This window comes from Pyrgilauda ruficollis, unplaced genomic scaffold (assembly GCF_017590135.1).
Source record: "Pyrgilauda ruficollis isolate IOZ18807 unplaced genomic scaffold, ASM1759013v1 scaffold3, whole genome shotgun sequence".
Classification (NCBI taxonomy): Eukaryota; Metazoa; Chordata; class Aves; order Passeriformes; family Passeridae; genus Pyrgilauda; species Pyrgilauda ruficollis.
In genome coordinates, this window is record NW_024524377.1 from 9,487,682 (window position 1) to 9,501,137 (window position 13,456).

The following is a 13,456-nucleotide window of genomic DNA, read 5'->3' on the forward strand; positions in this document are numbered from 1 at the left end:
GTGTCCAAGGCTTGTCTGAATGGAAACTTTTGTTTAACACGAGTGCCCAGAATTTGTGGGTGTGTGGAATCAGCTGTTGAGGGCACATAGGATCTTAGTGTTTAGGAGGACTTTGTACAGGCTGAAGGGGAATGAGGCCTCCTGAGGTGAAGGGCCAGTGACAATTCTTACCATCTTGTTAATCAGCCCAGCTCTGGTCTTAATGATAAATAACAAGATCTGTATTGCCTGATCGGTATTTGGACTACTAATCTCAGGGCAGAAGAAATTTTTTCCTTTGCTCCAAATATCCTGGCTGGCTTCTTTGTTGATGAAACATTCCAATGGTGGTTTTATTTTACAAGCCTGAAGGCATTTTTACATGTTATGGGCAGCCTTCTGTCACGTGTACATCACGTTCTGCCTTCCACTTACGTAACTGGGAAAACTTTTTCTTTCAACTGCCCCTCTTGTCACTGCAAGCTGCCCTTGAATACAGACAGTTGGATGGGTTTTGGTAAGAAAAACGAAATTCATTGCACTGAATCAAAAAGCCCAGGAAGGTGCTTGTGTTGCACCTTCATTGCATTTTCATGAAGATGAAGCCTTCCTTGAAAGTACCTTGAGGAAGACCCTCCTTGGATTGCTACCACTGGCTTGCAGGTGAAGTTGAGACATATCCAAAGAAAATGCATTTGGGATCAGATTTTTTTCACTAAAACTGATTGAGGAACAGTTTCTGAATTATGAAGATGAGGAAGATTTCAGAGAGAAAACTGAGGCCAACAGACGCTTCATAAACTGAGCAGGCAATGAAGATGTATTTACTTCTTTAACTAGTAATCCTCAAGGTCATCTCTTGAGAAATATTGATATCGTCACTTTGATCAGCTAAACCTATCTATCAGTGAAGCCCAGATCAAGCAACTTTAGATAAAATATTTCTTTGATATCTGTAGGAGGACCAGTGACAGGAAAGGAAATTAGCCTACTTTGCATGGTGATGCCATGAAACCTCTAAAAACTCTTGGAAGTTTTGATCATCGATCTAGCATCGGTCTGATTCCAGCTGCTCTGGGACAGATGTGTAAGAGCACTCTCAGAGCCTCTCAGTGAGCTGAAGTGGCATTGCTTATTGGTACTGGTGTTCAGCAGTGAACACTCAATAAACACAATGAACATGTTGGTCATGGCTTGTTACAGTAGCAGTGGCAAAGAGGACATTTGCAGAAATACTTGTGAATGGCAAATTATGTTAGCACTCTCCAGCCACAGGCCCTTGCCTCTCTGGGTCGGAGGTTTCTCTAGCACTCTTGCAGTATTCCTACACCAGACTTGGGCATCTCATGGACTCCACGATGAGCCAAGTTACCAGAGCACTGGGCATTAGGATTTCATTTCAGGCTTATGAAATCTTAAATAACACAATGTCCATATTGCTGAGGTGAGCCTTTTAGCCAAAGAATATTCCAAAAAAAGTCAAACTCAGTGTAAATGCCCAGAGGAACTTCTATCAGGCATTTAAAACATTGTCAGTGTTAGGAAAAATAGTGTAATGCATGAAAAAAGGCACCTGGTGGACTGTAGTGTTTACTTGATTCAAAGCTATTAGAACAAAAAGGATCTCTGTGTCCTAGCTGTGTTTCCAAAATAGTATCCCTCATTTTCTGTTTGTTTTGAATTTGATGCTGCAGAGCTATGAGAGGTCAAATGTTTTTAGTGTACGCAGTGTAAGGAAAATGGCTTTCACCCAGTGTTAGTGGCCTGAAAATGGGATGTGCTTGTTGGGAGCATGGTGCCAAGGTGGATTTCCTTAAACTGAAAGCAGTTTGAATATACACATTCTGCACTTACTCTGTTTGCTGGAAGAGCTAGCGCGTGGTAACATGAGAGAAGAAATGGCTTCCCAGAACTCGTATGGTCACACTTCTGTAGCTGTGCACAATACCTCTGTGTGTATGTGCCATTTATAAAAGCACTCACACACCTACACAGGTATAGGTGATGTTTCTATTTTGAAAATCAAATCTAGAGGTGATGTTTACCTCTAGGCCTCAGCACTGCATTGCAGAGCTATGTGCAGTGTGAGAGATAGTTCTGCCATACTTCCTCTAGCATTTCAAAAATCCATGCAGATTAAAGTGCATGTTTTCATTACAAACCATATAACTTCACTAGCTCTTCTTCTTTCTTAGTTTATATGTAGGAACTTTTGCCTGAGAATTCAGACTTCTATCATGCCAGGTTTATAAGTAAAGTTTCTCAGTTGTTAATGAAAGGTAGCCTATGTCTCTAGTCCTGAAACCTGGTTTTGCAACAACTGCCATTTTATAGTGAGCAAAGTTACTCGGGGTAGCCTTCATCAGACTTGATTTCTGGGGTCATGTCTGATTCTCAAGAAATGAACATTTTTGCCATGGTCTTTCTGTGCCCAGGTCACAAAACAACAGCACTCATGAGCCCATAATCTGCTGTAGAACAGTAATCCAAACATGTAGTGGTTGGGTGCTGCATCTTTTGTGCTGTCACTTTTCTGAGATGCCTTTGACATTTGTAATGTAACTATCTCTGACTTGTAAAAGCCTTTTGTGGTGTATAAAGTATGTACTGTGTAAAACAGAATAGCAACATGGATTTAATCTGTTCCTGTATTTAAATATGTTAAACTAATTCTTCCTTTTCAGGATGTGGGTATGAACAGCATGTGCTAATACAAGTGTTTTGGGAAAACTGTGTTTAAAAACTTGTACTCAAGCTAACGTGCTTGGATTATGTATGAACTCCTGAAGGTGCTGTGCTTTACATTGCCATGTCTGTAAAGTGGATGTCCTTGCTCATCTGATTCTAGGCCTGAAAAAGGAACAAGCAGGTTTGGTTTGGTAGATAGTGTGTTAGTTCAGTGCCAGTAAATACTTAATTGTCTGCTGGAAAGTACACTGAAATAACACTTGTTTAGAGCTTGCAAACTCTCAATTTGAAGATGTGAATAACTCACTTAACACCAGCTACTCACTGGAGAATTGCAGCCATGTGCCAGTGTGTGCTAATGCAAGCTGCCTAATGTGCAATTGCTATCCCTTGATCTCAGTGGATCTCTGTTTGATCTGCAGTTTAGTATGAATCAAAGTGACATGAGAGAGAGCTTCTCTGCTCCATTGTGCCTTAAGTTTTTGAAAACCACGTTTTTCTTAGACTGGATGGTGATGCATTCAGAATATAATTGTGTTTGTCAAAAGTGAGTAGATGTTGGTGAGGCTCTTCCCCAGACTGATCACATGATATAAGGGATTTATAGGCAGTCTTGGTCCATCAGACTGATGTTCATGCTGGAGACAGGAGTTTGCAAGTTTTTAACCATAACTTCCTCTGAACTTAGAGATATCTGCGAGGGCAGGTGCAGGGAGATGCAATTCCCCCATTTCTGGCTGGCCAGATGCAAGTGACATCCCAGTTCAGCACTGCCTAGGCTCTGCACCTCAGCAGAGGTTTTCAAGTGGTTGTGGAGGCCACCAGGAGGTTGCCAAAGCAATGCTTTGTAGAAGAACTAAGGGATGATCTGTAAGCCTGAGAGCTGTGGCCGAATTTAATTTTGAATTTTAATTTCAGCTGCCCTCTCCCAAAAGGAATGCTCTTCTGATGATATCAAATAATGCTTTTTTTATTAATTTCCATTACTTGAAATGAAGCAAGAAATTGATCAAAATTCTTCTGCAAAAAGATACCATGTGTACTGTTTAGGTGATTGAGTTGAAATCTGTGTTTTCTTTGAATAATACCAACTTTCCTGTTTGTCAAACCCAGACGATGCATAGTTGGGTGGGTGAGGATTTGCCAGCTAGGACAACTACAGCCTCCTCAGGGCCTGGTGAAGGAAACTTGGAAGAGAAATGTAAACAGGTAGACTGAAAGCCTTGTGCACTAATCACACTAATTTTGTTTGCAGTCTCAACTCAACTGTCTAGCTGTGTAAAGAAACCTGGACTGGGAGCCTGAAAAAAGTGTGTCTGTCTGATGTAATTTTTGGCTTTGATGTGCTTTTCTGTTAACTCTATTGTTGTAGTTCCTCATAAAGGATCAGGGTACAAAGTCCCCTTCTTTTATGGGGCTGCCAGTGTTGGGAGCCCATCACCAATAGATGTTTGAGTAATTTGGAAACTGCCTTAGCGTAGTTCAGGCAACTATCTGCTTGTTCTGCTTGGTCCACTGGAGCAGCAGCAGCAGTCATAAGGCACTTGTATTAACCCTAGGTCACTGACCACATTTCCTTTCTCAAATCAATGGATTTTTCCACTTAGCCTTGATCTGTTTGCTCAGTAAGCCCAAAAGATTTCCTAGACATTTTATTATAATTCAGCCAAGTTGAAAAAGTTACAGATTTTTATGAATCTGACTGTCATCCACCATCTAGGTAAAAACAAAAACCAGATATTGCTGAAGCATTTATGTCCCTTTAGCAATTGACACTGTTGGACAGGAGGAATTGCAGTGACCTGAGTGTGAAACTTCGGGAGCTGCTACTGACTTGTGGAACCTGATCTCTCACTGCATTGTGATAAGGAAAATAACAAAGTGACATAAGCAATCCTTTGCAAATGATTCAAGAACTTGACACTGAGCCAGACCCCCTCTCTAGCATAGTCAGGCTCTGAAGTGACTGGAGTTTCTCCAGCTGAAGCCAGCAGAGAATGGCTTCATTAAGATTAGATCATTTGTAGGGTCTGCATTGTATGTCACTGAAGGAGATGGATTAGTGTTCTGTACTAATGGTGCAGGGACACAAAGGCAAGGGAAAATTCAGATATGACTTTCTTCAGACTATATATCATCAAGCATGATGTGTTGCATGGAGAATGTTTGTACCTTGTGTACAGAAATACATTTTTTTATTGCTTGTTATATTTATTTACTCTGACAGTAATGTAATGGAGCAAGACATCCAGAAATTCAGAGATTATGAAAATGTCTGGTTTGTCACAAGCTGAAAATCCACAGATTTAAAATTCTTAGAAGCGTTACCTGTAGAAGATGTCCTTGGATTAGGTAAAAATATGAAACTTAGAGGATTATCAAGTGTGTCCATATCTATTACGACAGGTGTGGAAATGCTGCTCCTTATGTTCTTCATTACTGAAATAAAATTACTTGTGTTAGAAGCATTTAGGAGTGAAACTTGAAGCATGTTACAAATGTGATTTCAAGCTAGCATCGACCTTCCAGCTTTTGAGGTCAGTAAGTAACAATAGTGATCTTACAGTGGTAAGGGACCAAGACCTTTGTGTATTAAATATTAAGTAGGAAATTATGGGCACGCTTTCAAATAATGACTTTTCCCTGAAATAAACCTGGAAGTGCTGTTGGATGTCTGAGGACAATTTAGAAGGAACACAGACAGGGTTTTACCCATGTTACTAAATGTTGTCTTTGAGACCTTTACTGGAGCACCACTCTCATGATGTAGTAGTCCTTGGCTTTCAAAAGGCATAGACTGTAGGTCTGTTTTCTTTGAGGCCACAGAAGATTGTGAGCATTGGGAGCCACTGTTAAGCACATCATTCAAAGCCCAGTGACTATTTACAGGTGACAGGAAAGCTGCTGAAGAGCACTGGGTATACAGAATTCTGGCAGACACCCCTAAAGTTAGACAAGCTGTATTTTGTGCAAAGAGGGAAGGCAGACATAGTTCTGTTGTTATTAAAGTCAAAAAGCAAAAGCAGAACAAAACTGCTGTGACCTCTGAGACCTGAAACTTCTCTCAGCTACTCCTGTAGGACAATGTCTGTGTTATTAGTGTTTGTGGGATAGCTTTGCTGAAGGTTTCTCTCAGATCTCTGAGATGCATTTCAAACATTTCTGTTGGGCAGCTCCTGACTTACCAGTTGATAGCTCCAGATACTCTAATCTCTAAGCAATTCTCAATATGCGAACCTGGTTGATCAACTTTTGTGGGGTTTGGTTTGGGGTTTTTTGGTTTTGTTGGTTTTTATTTAATCTCAATGAATGTGAGATCTGCTTGTTCTGACACAGAGGATCTGCATGTCCACTCCTAACTATTGAGGATACGCATGCTGTTCACCAGCGGGAATGTACGTTGGCATGACTTGTCACTTTGCATTCAGTTCAACTTGCTGTTCCTTGTTCTGAGATCTCTTGTGTGCAGTAATGTTTTTATTACAGAAAATACTGTGCTGGTGAAAGCTTAAAAGTTCTTGGCTCAAAATGGACAGAAATACACTTCCTTGTTGGATACCAGGCAGGCTTCATGGCAGAGTTGCCAAAACTTCAGGTCAGAGGAGGGTAGACAATGGAGTTGAGAAAGTCACGGGGAAAGCTATCTCCCCACTTCTTTCATCCTTGGGTCTTTAGAATGGAGTGAATAATGACATACTGTGTTTCTGTTCAAGTCAGTAAGAGTTTTGGCAGGAGAGGCAGCATGATCCATCTGGTATGAAGTCTGAAGACCTGTTGTTTGCTGCAGTCCTTGGAAGCCTGTTGAGTGTTGTGGGCCTTGGTTCCTTTGTTGGCCATATGAAAAGGATGATACCAACCAAACTTTCGTGGATGGAAAATGTTTTTATATACAAAGCTGTGCTGGATGCTGCTGATGGCAGAAGAAACAGTATAGCTTGCATTGCAGTTTGCATACTGAAACAATGGGGTACTGTGATTCCCCTCCACTATGAAGGGTGCTTGTGTACCCAAGTTCATCATCTGTGAAGAATTCCACTCTACAAGGAATTGCAGATCCAATTAATTATGGCAACTTTGTGAGCACATTACTTACTTAAAAAATCCTTCTTTAAAGTGATGAGAACGATGAATGTACATTTATCCCCACAGCAGTGAATTACATTTATGTCCTTTTCAAAGTTATTTTTCATTTTTAGGAGATTTTAGAAAGTTCCTGAAAGGGTCAAACCCAAGTGTCTGCTCCTCCTAAGCATGTGTGTATGCTTTTCCAAAATAAGAGCATGTGTAGCTTTGCTTCTTAACTTTGTGAGCCCAAGCCACTGCTTTGTGTCCAGATATGTATTTTGGAAGCTGATGTGTCAATGGCTACACCCCCCTTGGAAAAAGTGCTGCTGCAGACTATCAGAGGTCCTTCATCGTAGCTTCATTTTTATTTTTATTGATGTTTGTATACTTTCAAGGTAAAGTCAGGGAAAAAGCCCACAGAACTGGTGCATCCACACAGGTTGGATGCTGCTGGGGAAGTCTGGTTAGGAACATGTGATGTTAATTACTTTTTCAGGTCTGCACACTGTGATTTATTCTGCTTCCATTCCCATTTGATTCCATTGTCTTGGTTCAGGATTTGCAGATTGGTGTGTTTGCTAATGGACTTGGGGAGATCCTGTTCTGGCAGGATTTCTCTGAGGCACATAAAGAAACCCTGTCCAGTAAAATTAATGATAGAATTCTCAATTGTTTGTGGTACCTCAGTTTCATTTACTAAATTTAGGAAATGTGGTGGAGTCTAGCTGGTCCATGGTCGAGAGAACGGTGGTTGTCACCATCCTCGTAGGTCTTCCATTTCAGATGGAGTCTTTAATTGCTGAAAAAGCTTGAGTGGTCAAGACTTAAAAGGAGAGGTGGATTATCTGTTTGATGAAACAAACTTGGGATCCCTAGGAAGAGAAGAGGTTGGGTGGGAAGAGAGCTCATCCCATTCACACATAAAATAAAAAGCACAGGAATGACAAATCACAGTCCCAGAGTCTTCATACTTGTTTGAATTTCCACTTTTATTTATTTTCAGTAAATCTTTGCAGTAACTTGTTCAACTGAAATATGTGCTGGACAGGACAAAGGTAAGTGTTTCTCACGAGGCTGTGAATAGCTGTACACTTCACATCTGGGAAAATAATGGTATAAATGCAGAAATATATTTAAGCTTTAAGAACTAAAGCTAACTATTGCTCTTAGTAATTCATTATGATATATCGCAAAGAACATTTCAAAGATGTGTCTGGTAAGGGAATCTTCTTTTTGAATGAAACACACATCATTTACTCTAAGGATCCTACCAAGAGAACGCATGCTCTTTTCAAAGAACAAAAACTGATGGTCTCTTTTTTCTTCTTCTTTTCAGGCAGCACAAATAGTCCTGATTTCTCTCTTTGAATTGAACACCCCTGAGTTTACCATGTTACTTGGTGCCTTGCCAAAAACATTCCAGGATGGTGCTACCAAGCTCCTGCACAACCACCTCAAGAACTCCAGTAACACCAGTGTGGTGAGAGGCCCTTGTCCTTGCAAACAGCAGAGCCCTAAAGACAGCAGCTCATTGATAAGCTGTTGCAGATGTTCAGTTTGAATTATCTGTAACTGTTGTCTTGAAACAATATGGCAACAGAGGCTTTTGTTTGATTTTGCTTTTAATAGGGACCATTAAAGTAAAAAACTCAGTTATTTTAAAATTTAATATAGTCCTAACCAGAAGAGATTAAAAAATTACTGAGAAATGCATTAAAATTGGTGGGGTTTGTGCTTTCAAGTTGGTGGTGCTTTTGAAAGTCCTGCCAGTAATGACTTTTTGGCTAAAACAGATCTTGATACCACAGATTTTCTGGCTTATGACTGTTATTGAGATCAGTTTAATAACAGTTGCACTGTCTGTTAAGAAGTTTGCAGGATCTTTAATATGGCCTACAGGGTCACCTCACTCTATGCCCATTACCTTGTTTTGCTTTTATATGAATTTTTATTTCACTGAAGCAATATGTTGGTAGATTTAAATAGGAAATTTCTTTCCCTTCCCAGAGCAGTAAGGATTAAGGAATTTTTTGTCTTTTTAATGTGGAAATCTTGTGAACTTGCTGGAATTTGAGCCCTCCTATCTTTCTACTTCCACAGGGCTAAGTAGAATTTAGTGTAAGCTAGAACTGCAGTGTGAGGCTTCCAGGCAAATGGTCTGGATTCTCTAATACTTTTGACTCTGTGTGAAAAGTGTCAGAATTGAGAGCAATTTCTACTCATTTTGCTGTGGTACAAAAGATTGTGCAGGCCAGTGGAAAAATGCTAAGTTGGACTGCTTACTTATGCTCCTAACAAGCATAATCAGAATGCTTTAGACAATGTGGAAAATAGCTGTGTAATTAGAATATTAAATTGTCAGGGTAATGATGAGCATATTTTGGAGCCTTGCAAGTCTTGTTTGAGAAGCTGGATTGATTGACCATTTCTCTGGCAATATTTGCAGGCCATACATGTTGTGTATTTAAATTGCAGGTACTGTGGGTTGTAGAGAAGTGCACATACACTTTCTTTATCCTCACAGTCATATTTTCAGGAGCATATTAATGGCTACATGAACCATGGCTGCAGAGTTTTAGGTCAAGAGGCATAATCAAAACTGCACTAAGCTTGTCTAGAGCAAACAGAGGCACTGTTTGGACCTGTTGCTGTACTCCTGCCTGTGCATTGCAACACTTTGCTAATCCCTGTCTTCCTGCTTCTGTGTCAGGGCTCCCCCAGCAATACCCTTGGTCGGACTCCTTCCCGGCACTCCAGCAGCAGAACCAGCCCCTTAACTTCACCTACCAACTGTTCCCATGGTGGACTGTCTCCAAGGTAATGTGGCAGGCTAATTAAACCCCTTGCAAAATACTAAAGGATTTCAACACCAAGTGTGTGTTTGCAGAATATGACTCACTTTGAAAGCAGAAACAAGACAATAAGTTTACACTATGTTTCTGCAAAGAAGCAGTGTTTGAACATGATAACATGTTGCTGGTGATTGACTTCAGTGTTCCAGTCCTCATGCTGTCTGTGTAATCTTAATATCTTTTCTTATCATATTAGTTTTCTTTTGTGGCCTTCTTCAGAAATACATTTGTGGATAATGAAGGTAATATTAATTGGCAGCATTAGAAATAAGGTCTTGTTGAGATTGCATATGTCACAAAGTTTGTGATGACTCTCAGAACAGGAGTTTCAGATTGTGCCATTTTTTAGGTGTGGACCTGTAATCAGTAATTCTTCTGACTATATTACAGGGCTTGTGCTGCTGAGAGAAGTGCTGTATCTGCTGTTCCCCTCTTATTCTTTGTGAGGATGCAGGACAGGCAGAGGTGGTGACTGTTTCGCTGCTGAATACCTTCCAAATTGCTCACCTGGCTCCTCACCAGCAGAGCAGTGGCCTGTTCTTCTGAGCAGCAGGTCTATTGCAACCAGGTGTTTTGCTGAAGCTGCAGGTGCTACCCTAGAATATATTGGTCCACTTCAAAATCTTGTATTCAGCCAACACTGACTCTTGGCTGCTGGGAATGTGGGTGTTTTGCAGCATTAAATCTTAAGAGTAGGGGAGATGGCATTGCAGACAGTGTGTTCTGGGACCCATAGAAATATTGGAGGAAAGCAGCAAGCTGTTATCTGGACAAGCTCTGGTTCATGCTGGAGAAGCTTAAATTCTGCTGCCCTTGTCTGTCCTCTTCATGACAGGTTGTGGAAGAAGCATGAGGAGCCGTGTTGGGTGAGGACTGCAGTTCATAGTGCAGTGTAGTCATTTACATTGAAATCTATTCATCTACCCATGTTACTTGCAAAACTCTCTCTGAAGGGATGCTTAAGACATGTGAGTTCCAGTGTGTCAGGAAAAGTACAGGCCTTTAGCATTTAATGCATAATTATACTAACTCCAGCAGCATAGGAATCATTGGTGTTTCCTGAGAAAATTTTGGGTATCTAGATGCATCTTTGTGACTTCTAAATCTGCTGTAATTCAAAATTAAACCAAAAGTTTGCATGCTGAAGCCAAGTTGCCTATTATGAGTTTTTTCCACAAAGGTTTCATTAAGAAATTAAGTGGTGGAATTTCAGGGGAACAGTTCCAACTATGTTGCTTCCTCTTTGACTAGCTTGAGCATTGTTGCCCTGCTGATTTCTGTCATGGGAAATTACTGACTGTGTCTCCCTGTGGTTACGTTGTGGTTTTGTTGGCCATGTTGGCAAGTGGCACTTATTTTGTAATTCCACAACCTTTTGCCATGCTTTTTGGGTTTTGCCATTGGGATACAATTGTTTATTGCCACTTCACTCACTATTTTCTATTTGTCTTTGCATTCTTCTCACCTCTTGATGTCAGGAGGCAAATATCAAGGTATTGATTAAAGCATCCAGTGTACATTGTTGCTGTTGCTTTCTAGCATTTTGGATTTAGAAACTGAAGGATTTTTTCCATATGTGATTTGTTCTCAAGGACTAGTTTGAGAGGGCATATAATTCCAGAGAATTCTGCCATGGATGCAGTTGCCCAGGAATTTCCTTTAGAAAACAGTCATTCCTTCCATTTTGTATAGAGTTCTTGGAGGTGTTTAATAAAAAAGTGTGTCTTTTCAAGAAGTGTGTTCTGCTTCCTTGCTAGATTTAGTTATTCAAGAGTGATGTTTAAAAGTTGCTCTTCAGTGATAGGTGAAGGTGGAAGCTGCTACGAAAGCTCTTTAAAATATTTGCAAGGGAGAAGCTGTGAGTGCCCTCTGAGCTGTAACAGTATCTGCATATTTTTGCCATTTGTAGAAAAGGCAATGGCAAGTACTGCAAATCAGGGGCAGTAGCTTCTGAAGCTCTGCTGGGCTCCATCATTCTTGAAAATGTCTTGTGTAGCACAGTTTGGGCATGGTCCTGACTTAAAGGGAGAATTTAGCTCTGGTTGTCCTTTGAGAGAAGAGGCTTTGAAAGCTGTGCTGACAGATTGTGGTAAGTAGGGTATGCTGCAGTATTGCATTCTTTGGTATAGGTATTTCAGTGTCACGTTTCCATTTCAAATGCTTGCTGTGAAATGTCACTTTTCTCTCTACAAACTCAGAACGTAAGCACACCCAGGTCATTCTGATAGCAGTGTAAAAGGATAAAGATTCCCAGTTTCTTTGTGTAGCTCTCCTCCAAAAGTAGGCTTGGCCTTACATTTTCAGGGGGCCTACTACCAAAGGTTTGTAGTCATGTTGTGTATTCCCATTGCCTCCTGGGGTGCTCTGTGTGCAGGCCTGCTTGCCTTGTCCCTGCCCATGTCTTGTACAGGCAGCCTGAGTGTAGTCAGTGGAAGGATTATCTCCAGTTCTAATGCTAGCTTTGGTTTTGAAGATCATGCTTTCCTTGTATTTTTTTTCTTGGTTCACAGACTGGAGTCAAATGCAGAGGCATGCATGTCTTTGGAGCTGGGATATGTGTAGAAAGGATAATTGGGTCCTGTAGAAATATGAAAATGCTGCTAAACATAGCTGCTCTCCCATATTGCTAATGGTTTGTGGGTAATATCTTCAACATCAGTCAGCAAGGTTTCCTTGATACAGATTTACTGTATTATGTATGTGTTCCAGGTAACTGATTTTTTGGGAGTTGTGTGTTTGTGTATTTATGTGTACATATATTTGGGCTGTATGGATAGATTTTGAATGCTTTGATTGAAGTGGACTCTGCAAACAACTGATTTGCCTATCCAGATGATAACATCTGCTTAAGTATCCCCTAAAGTCTTCAGGAGGGTGGCATGCTTCAGTGTCTTGGACAGAGTCCTTCCTCCTGCCTTCATTTACTCCCTCCAGTTTTGCTTCATGGTCACTATAACATATCCACTGCATCTGTGAGTTACTTCTCCATTTGTAGCTGCTTTTTTTTTTTCCTTAACAGTTTCAGTTTTTGGTGAGAGGAGTTATGGAAGAGAGATGTGCTTTCTGAAAAAGAAAACAGGGAAGGGCATTTGGGAAGATTGAAAATAATAGGAAAAAACTGCCAGACTTCAGACTGAAAGAGAAGAATGTTTCCTAGGAAAAGCACAGATAAATGGCTTGAGTTTGTGTAGGAGAGAGAAATCTTCAGAGATTTAATATATTATGTTGTAGTACAAAATGGCAAACACTAAGTTGTGAAGTTCTTTGGTGTCAGAATACTGTTCTGAATGGTAAATCGACTTCTGCAAACTTAAGTGTTACATTCAGTTTGGGAATTTCACCTAGTAGAATTTTGTAGGAGTAATTGAATTAATACATTTGGAATGAGTTTCTGTCATTATTAGTAGCCCAGAAGCCCGTGCTTACTTTTTATTATTAAAAACAAATAAACAAAAATCACCCAAAATTAAAAAAAAAAAGCCAAAAACGTTTAGTCCTTCAAAGATCTTTAGAGGAAATGCATCAGAATAAAAGGCTACAATTGTATCTGGCTATGTAAGTTTAAATATTTGCTATTTCGCTGATAATAAAAAATACCAGTAAAAACAAAATTTGATTGACACTTTCAGTATTAAGTTGAGCAAGCAAAGGCATGGAAACAGAATTAAAATAAGCCACTCACTTTATACAATAAAGACAAGCCTGCATTGTTTGGTGGCCTATGTTCATGTAGGTGACACCTGAGCTGTGAGACTTCTGATCATCAGCCTGGAAGTCTGGAGTATTTCCTTGATAATACTGGCATTATAATAGCTGTGGGATTTGGTTGCTGGTTAATGAGTGAAATTCTTGACACTGCTCTTCAGAGGAGT

The 13,456-nt window shown here is 40.2% G+C and overlaps 1 protein-coding gene across 15 annotated transcripts in view; it reads left to right on the top strand.

Moving 5' to 3' along the window:
- Positions 1–13,456, top strand: part of CLASP1 (cytoplasmic linker associated protein 1) — a 171,885-nt gene that overhangs the window by 131,435 nt on the left and 26,994 nt on the right. For 8 of the 15 annotated variants that reach the window (XM_041472836.1, XM_041472837.1, XM_041472838.1 and 5 more), the window contains 2 exons: positions 8,069–8,212; positions 9,443–9,549. In XM_041472836.1, coding sequence (XP_041328770.1) covers positions 8,069–8,212; positions 9,443–9,549 — 251 coding nt within the window. Of the gene's footprint in view, positions 1–3,780; positions 3,877–8,068; positions 8,213–9,442; positions 9,550–13,456 lie in introns of all 15 variants that reach the window. The other 7 variants (XM_041472830.1, XM_041472831.1, XM_041472833.1 and 4 more) reach the window with 1 other exon arrangement.